The sequence below is a fragment of the Pyxicephalus adspersus genome, chromosome 7 (genome assembly GCF_032062135.1).
Source record: "Pyxicephalus adspersus chromosome 7, UCB_Pads_2.0, whole genome shotgun sequence".
Taxonomy (NCBI): domain Eukaryota; kingdom Metazoa; phylum Chordata; class Amphibia; order Anura; family Pyxicephalidae; genus Pyxicephalus; species Pyxicephalus adspersus.
The window spans coordinates 12,734,246-12,742,891 of NC_092864.1; the positions used below are offsets into that span (position 1 = coordinate 12,734,246).

Consider the following 8,646-nt stretch of genomic DNA (forward strand, 5'->3'; position numbering starts at 1 on the left):
AAAGTGTTCCTCTACAGCGTTAGAGAGCTTTAATAAATCAGGTCCTATGTTTCTATCAAATTTTCAATTTTTTCCTATATTGGATTATATAGAATCAATAATAGGGTACAAGGTCATGCATACTGCTTGTGGTCTGGTGCCCACAGCCACCCTATTCCCAAAACAACTACAAAAATAATAGACTAGAGGTGCTCAAAAATCTTACATTTGCATTTTTTTAATGAGCCATACTATGACCAGTATAGTAAAACAGCCAAGCACCTATCCAGTGGCCTACTACATCTGTCAATGACAGGTATAGTAATGTTGGATAGGAACTGAAACTGATCAAACTCCAAGTTCCGAGTTCAGAACAGCTCTGATCTGAGTTGGAATCAACTTTGACCACCACTATTAAAGAAAAACCATTAAAGAAAAACTTATTCTGAAAGAAATATATATAGACCTGCTGACCTCTCCTTTTTTAAAAAACTACCTGCATAGAGAAAATGGTGATCCCGTGGCCTTGCCCAAGACAAATATGCATTTTAGGTATTTTGTATTTACTCATGTAGTGCCAGTGTTGCCAAATAAGGGTCCTGGAGAGCCCAATGACTCGTCCTATCTCCATTTACTAGCAGTTATGTAACAGGACACTGAGCAGCACACAGATAATGTCCCTTTACATAGAAATGTATGGCTCCCAGTATGGGTAAAGTTCCCACTGAGCACCACCTGCTCCAAAGTGTTTTACTGTAAATGGGCCTAGGATGCTACTGCTTGTTTCTGGTTTGTGTTGAGAAAGGTTTTAAGCCAATGGGTCGGACAACCAGCATTTTAAGAAAACGGTCAACAAAGCTACCTATGTTTCTCTACAGGTTTCCTCTATATTCATACCAATTCTTTTAGATGCCTTCTTCTACCTTCTTTTAGATGCCTAAATGTGTATCCTACCTAGGGGACCAAAAGAACTGAACAAGAATAAGCTTCAGTGGACTGTAAAACAACTTTACAGGGTCAAATTATCAAAATAATGTGTCAGTGACTTGTTCCACATTTACAATACACCAACAGTGGCATCTCCCTCCCATAACTTTCAATATGTGTCTCTGCCGATGTTTTAGGTGTCCCTGCCCACTGTTATGTAGGGATTAGGAAGTCCTTAAATTGGGCACAGTAAATAGGCAGCTCATTGGAAAGACCAATAGAGTCCCCCAGAGCTAAGATATTATCAAGTGGTTGAATTCTTGAGCATCTACCAGAGACTGAGAAGTCACTAATGGGTGGAATCACCCTTCAACACAACACATAAGAGAATAGAAGGTAGGTAATTCTTCACTTTGTAATCCTCTATTTGGAGTCTCAATATGTGTAATTTTGTATTATTTATTCTTTTTTTTTGTTTGTCACAAGTTTGTCTAAATAAAATATTTACTGGTAAGGTGGGATTTTGAGCAGAAAGAAACTTACTGTGATATTGGCCGCAGAGGTAGATGTCACAACTCCTGAAATTAAAAATAATAATAAATTCACAATAGCCCTGGGCTAGGCAGCACTCCAGTCTAAAAAATGAGCAATAAAGAAAGCAATTGTTTCTGTCTTTTATTTTCTGACATTTATAATGTACTAGTTATTTTTCAGAAAAACCAGAATGATGAGTTTACACAAAAGAGCGATTTATATTGCCATGCCTCACCTAGGGGAGACATTTTAAAGTAGACATATGACATTATGTCCTATAAGAAGGTAAGCCAATAAACACAATGGCCTATAATAAAGGGGTTACCTGGTATTATGACCTATGAAAATGTGGTCATCTACAACAGTGTCCTATAATATTGCGGTCAATTGATAATATGTTTTATAATTAGGTGGTCACTTGATATTATGTCCAATATAAGGTAGACACCTGACACTGTGGCCTATATTAGAGTTGTCACATGACACTATGGCCTATATTTAGAAGGTCATCTGACATTATGTCTTATAACAAGGTGGTCATCTACTATGAGAGTCAATTGATAACATGTTCTGTAATTAGGTGGTCAATTGAGAATATATCCAATTATTAAGTGTTCATATGACCTGTCCTATAGTGAGATGATCCCCATGGCCAGCATTGATAGTAAATCAACATACCCAGAAAAGGAAAGGGCCATGAAAAGCAACAACAGGGGGGAGTCACTAGTCAAATTTCCTAACAAGTTACATTGTTGAAAAAAGAAACAAGTCCATTGTGTTCAACCACAATGGCAATAACGAAACATATTGGAGAACCTACATATTCAAGAGAGAAACAATATGCATAGTTTATCCAGAGGAAGGCAAAAAAAACCTTCTAAAGCATGGTTCAATTTACTCCAATGGAGAAAAAATAATTTTTGATTCCTTAAGGCAAACAGATATTCCCTGGATCAGTCAGAACATTATGTAGATAGCTGAATTATATGTAGTATGTGCTCAATCATATTTACTCTATCTTTGCTCCTTGAGTCAGGTCAGAAAGTGAAGGATCAGAGTGTAGAGAAGTATAAACCATTTAAATTATGTGATCCTAATGTTTTTGAATGCTACTATTAGGCTGAACTGAAAGAAGATTTGCCAAGGTCCAGGGAACATATACAGAAGAAGTGGTAATTGTAACACCTTAGGCAGGTGCCATGAAAAAGCAAATTTTGTTGTACATTACAGTGCACTCTTGAGACTCAATTTGTATAAGTGCAATGTGAGGTCAGCTAAGGCACACTGCCTACAGCTAGTCCAGGGTTGGATTGAGATTTGGTGCTGTCACCACTGTGCTAATCACTGTTCTCTTTGCTGGAAGGGAAGCTGTCCCTGAGGATTTGCAGTGCAAGGGTCTCCCTGCATCTGCTGCATTAATTCTATAGATCTGTGCTTCCTCCAATTCTCCTGGTGCTTTATAATCACCGAACTACCCATCATCAGATTACCAGTCATGAGGTTAGCACCTCTAACAAGATAGATGTCTTAACAGAAGGACACAATACATTCAATTCCGGGAAATATTTTCCAGTTATTATCCCGGTATCCCTTAAAATGATACCCTGTCTCTTTAATGTCTATATAATTGTCTCCTATTTCAATGCTGGGCTGGTCATACCAGGACTCTGGGGATTGCTCAATTTAGCAAGACATTGATGGAACTTACCAATAAGAAGAAGCAAAGGTATGTAGTTGGCTGGACTTTCCATCTTGGCTGATATCAGCTGCCTGTAAGAGAAGGAAAACAATAAATAGCTACTCAAGGAATTGTATAAATATAGTATATCTATATATAATATAGTATAAGTATAATACAATAGTTAAAGTGTCCCAAAGCAACTGTGCCAGGTATTAAATGACATCCAAAAAAAAGAAGTGATTGGATACGACTCTTAATTATGTATTGTTACATTAAAGGAGTTTAGGCACAAATACATTTAAATAAGTATATTCCTTAATAGACACAGCGAATACAAACCCGCTCTGCGTGCACCAAACCTGGATATTACATTTAAAAAATCAGTGGCATCATCACTGTGCTACACATATCTTGTACAGAAAGCTGTGGGAGGGGCCCAGCAAGCTCACCAACCACAGGCAGCCTACTGAAAACTACAGAAATAGGCAGATACAAGACCACCCACCATGCACAAGGTAAGGAAGCAGCTGTGACTGGTCTTTGGCTCTGTGCAGAAGCTTCCTCTAAAACAGTCTAACAATTACTGCACAGAACCGAAAGAACTACACAACCCACACCATAATTTAAAAATAAAAATCTGAAACATGTTTAATTTTACAGTCGGTACCTAATTAACTTGCTGACTTGGTGAATTTTAGTTGATCTAAACCTTCCCCCTCCTCTTTTTTTTATTTTTCCTTATGCATATTTTTTCTTTCTTTTTCACTATTATGCTGAAGCCCATCACCTGCCTGAGCTCAGTGATATTCTGCTGTTGCAGGCTCATGGCACCCCTTTATCCTCCCCATATACATTTTTCTTTGGTTTTACATTATTTGCTACATGGGCAGTCCCCACCAGGTTACTTTAGTCAGACAGGAGTTCCCTCACTTTTATATTGCTTTGTTCTGTACTTTTTTAATCTGGTAAATATTATGTGGGTGAGAAGATTTAATATTATATTAAGTATTACATTTTAGTAAGTTTAAGTATTTACATTTAAGTATTAAAAAACCTAAACTTTCACTTTTTGGATTATTTAGATCCAATGTCTATGATCTGCCTCCATTGCATTAAGTAGGACCGAGACACAACAATTTTGTCACTGGATCTAAAATATATTATGTAATGAAAGTAGAAGGATTTTATGTATTATTTCATTATTATGTTGATGAGGGCAAATAGAAGGACATATAGAAGGCAAAATATAAGCAGATTAAATTTCACCTTTGTCTCTTATGAATAAGGCATTTTTAGGAAATTAGCTGCAATAATAAATAATAAAAAATATTATTTCTTTCTAAATGAATTGAGATTCATGTGATAGCCATCATTGGTGGATTGGTTCTATAATGCAGATATAATGTTACAGAATTCCTCATAGAGGAAATTTTTGCACAGTCAGACATGGCAGAGAGTTGGGGATTCACGCACACATTCACACACAGACTGGACTAACAAATACTCTAAATATTTAGGTGTCAAAACCTGTGGCATTGAAACAAGTCAGCCATTCCTTACAATTCTCTGTTTATTTTACCCCTTACCAAGACTTTCCACATCATTTATCTTACACATCAAACAACTCAACCACGGCATGAAAGCTCATTTTGGGTTGACATTCAAGTCAGGTAATGGAGACATGACTGGTTGTTCTACATGCTTCACCTGCTGCTTATAGAATGCTGCTCTAAAGCTTCAAAACATACAATGCCTAGCAGGCAATAAAAACAGTCTGGGAACTGGAAGAAAATGACAAAACATACAGGCTGCATGATGTCACCAAAATACTAAGATGGGGTTATAAAGATAGTCATAGAAAATTGTAAGGATAACACCCTGGTGCCAAACAGGAGGCACGTTGGTACTTGGCTAGAATATCACCTTTCTAGGAAAATAAATACATCATTAGAGTCACAATGCTGCTTCTACTGAGTGGCTTTGGCTTTAGAACTATGCAGGTATCCTCAAATAGCAGGTCAGCACGAGGAACCCCCTGCAACCACTGGAGGAACCCTGGTTGAGAATAGCCAATGCAATACAAAGCCAGAATTATTAGGATGCATCACTGGCGCCCCTTGGTACTTATGATGAAACCAGCAATGGGAACATTGATTTGTAAACTTTGTAAAAGTTTTTCAATAGCAATGATCGCCAGCAATTTCGTGTAACATGTTCCAAGTCTCTAAAGGTCTCCTGGAAAATAATTTAAGCCTTCCGTCCTACACAAAGAACCTGATTTATTAAAGTTCTCTAAGACTGAAGAGAAGATAAACTAACATGGAAGAACCTGGGCAATCCATCAAACCAGAAATGGGTTTCCACAAACTTTACTATTTTACTAATTTACTATTAGTTTGCAAATGTTTTCAATCATGGATACGATCCATTCTAGGTGTGCTGGATTACCCAGGTTCTCCTATGTTAGTCTATGTTAATGTGTTAATAAATCAGGCCATGATTTAATCTTTTACCTACCGGGGAACCCTAAAATAATTTTCAGTTCTTTGGGAACCTATACTATCATCATTAGAGCCATGTAAGTGGCAATATATGGGGCGTTTTTTCCCACTAGCAACTAAGTCAAAATGCATTTTCCCATTGATTGATTTTTAGCAAGGGTCCCCAATACCTGAAAATTATTTTAAGAGTTCCTCAGGGGTAAAACGTTTGGCTAAAAGCATTTGGTAAAAAAAGGCTGTAATAAACAGATATGGCAATCACCACTGTTGAGAATGGTAATTGTAAAAAAAGTATCATTTCAGCTAAATTCACTTTTCAAAATGTTATTTTAAATCAAGAAAACAAAAGAATAAAAAATAGAATTTCTGTGATGAATAGGCAGTTCACTCCCTTATAAATAGGGTCCAAAGTTTTCTTGGAATACCCTAATTCTAGATATAACTCTGAATATTAAATCGCATTATTTTTTTTATATGTAACAACATTGAGTACAACCACAAAGTAAAAATCTCATTATTTTTACCTTTTTGTTACCTTTGACTTGTCAAAAAAGAATTATGACTTTAGAGTCATAAAAAAATTCTAAAATCTTTTAAATTCTAAAATCAAAAAGCTGAATGCTGCCACAAAATGTAGAAATTCTAATTGTTCATAATTCTTAATAAAACAATAAAAATCAATGATGCCAAAATTGTAAGACATATCATACTCATTGTAAAATCAAAAGTTCAGAATTTTGTGTTATATTAAATTAATAATTTGGAATTATAACTTTCATTTTCTAACATTCCCATAGAATCCCTAGTTACTCTCTAAAATCTGACTTTTAAATCAAAATTCTAAATTGAGAAATTATAATGCCCAAGGAAGGAATACAAGAAATCCCAAAAAGTAGGCATCTTTATTAACCTAAGTTACCAAAATAAATAAGTATAAATTAAAATTTTTTCAATAGTTGATGGCTAACATTGTAGATGACTACAAGTGTTATATTACAATTTCAAAAAGCAAAATGTTTTACTTGGCCCTTCCACTATTCTGTAAATGACTAATCATAAGCAATAAAAAATCACAATACATAAATAAATCATATGAAACAAAGATGTTGCTACATTTGTTGATTCAAGTTATATACTGGTTTGTATTAGGAATAATTTCTGATGTTTTTTAATTTCACCCAGCCTAATGCAGATATTTTTCTTCTTACCTGTGTCTTGCAGCTGTCAGCTCAGCAATATGAGGAAGGGATGTGAAAAGAATCCTGTTTTAAGGTAACATAGGTCGGGTGTGTCTCCAGATTCTGTGATGTGAAACTGGTGAACACCTGTCCCACTATTTATAGGTGAAACTCGTGCATTGGAATGTTCTATTGCAGTGGTCGTAGGGTTGGTCTCAAGGTACAGCATCTAAAGTTACCAAACTAGAAGAACCAGTAAATGGCATCTCCCAATTCATACAGTTTTGACCTTCTTCATTATGCTTTCTCAAAGCTCTCTGCATGAAAATAGTTTTCACATTCTGATTCACATTATCTTTTAGAATGCCAAATGACAGTGACAAGCTCCCCTACTGTGCAGGGTTACCTAGTAACACGTAAATCTGGTTATGACCTTGAGAGCCAACTTTTAGTTTGATTTTTATAGCTGGGTCATAAAATTGGCAAGCTTGTTTGGTGGATATCTGTTTGGCACCAAGAAATGATCACATATGAAAATTTTATTTATCACACATGAAAAGGAAACTTATTAAACCCAAAATAAATAATACTAATAAAGTGTTTTCTGAATCTCAACCCTAAAGTAACCAGCAAAACCTGTAACCCCCAAGCCCTTAATGTAACCCTTAACCTGCACCCCGCTTCTACATCCAAGCAAAACCAGAACTGGGCCCCTAAACCCAACTCCTCGGCCTAAACTGTTTTTTGTTATTTTGAATCAGTTTTGAGGATTAAGAACCCTTGTAAGGTTTTTTATTTTGCTGTCTGTATCCTCTGTAGATTTGTCCTGATGACAATTATAACCAGGACTAAAAGTGAGGGCAATCCCAAGTTTGACCAGAACACACAACTCCTGAATGGAGAAATGTGATGATTCAGAAAATGAAAGGAACGACTCAGTAACCTCCCAGAAGACAAGTTAGGAGGTGTGGAAAGAAAAAAATCCATGATATTAATTTAGAAAAATAAGGTATACTAAATAGGGGCTGTGTACACCTATGCTCACCTAGCTCTTTCAGGAGGTCTGCCACCACCATGTTATACAGCAGCTGAATCATTCGATTGTTTCTAATGGATGAGATTTATCATTTCAACTTTGAAATTAGTCCCGCAGAAGGAGAAGATTCTGTGAAACGCGATAAACGACATTTTACATGAATGACTAATATTTGATATGTAAATTTCTCTGTTTTAATATTTGAAAAAAATTAAGTTTTATGAAATACCTGTTGGGGTTTCATTAAAAATGTGCCTTCAAAGTCCTTTTTGTTTTATGTAAGAGATAATTAGAATTGGATGTTGGCACCAATATCAATTTTGCTGTCCCTAGCAGATTATTAAAGAAAGATTGTGACCAGAACAGTCCTGAAGGTGAATTCTCCAAACAAGGTCATTTGTCCTAATTGAAATTGTGTAAAAAAAGATTGTCCTCAATTCAAAAAGATTTCCTTTCAACTCTTGTTACGTTCCCAGGATAAGAAGTGAAGTAAAATCTTGCTAATAGAACACAAGTATTGTGCCATAACACCCATGCTACTCTAAATTTCTTTTACATTAAATTACAATGCATCACCAAAAAATCTAATTGATCCATTTAGGATCAGAAAGATTTAGAAAGAAGCAAAGATAAAAAACAAACATATTACAGATGTTGGTGAAATAACCTATTTAATTAGTTTTTCTGTGCCCTTCTTTGGGATCCTGTTACTCTGTAATCATTAAAAGAGTCAATCCAGTTCTTAAATACCTTGGATACACCAACCTTGAGGTCTCCCTTCCATAATTTTTTAGGAAATCCAGTAAGGAT

The 8,646-nt window shown here is 35.7% G+C and overlaps 1 protein-coding gene across 1 annotated transcript in view; it reads right to left on the bottom strand.

The window, feature by feature from the left end:
- MSLN (mesothelin) overlaps nucleotides 1-6,917 on the bottom strand; it is a 39,672-nt gene extending 32,755 nt beyond the window's left edge. Inside the window, exons 1-3 of the mRNA XM_072417486.1 lie at nucleotides 6,831-6,917; nucleotides 3,149-3,210; nucleotides 1,450-1,484 (exon numbers count right to left, since the gene is read on the bottom strand). Coding sequence (XP_072273587.1) covers nucleotides 1,450-1,484; nucleotides 3,149-3,191 — 78 coding nt within the window. The 5' untranslated portion in view covers nucleotides 3,192-3,210; nucleotides 6,831-6,917. The remainder of the gene's footprint in view (nucleotides 1-1,449; nucleotides 1,485-3,148; nucleotides 3,211-6,830) is intronic.
- Between the last annotated feature and the right edge of the window lie 1,729 nt (nucleotides 6,918-8,646).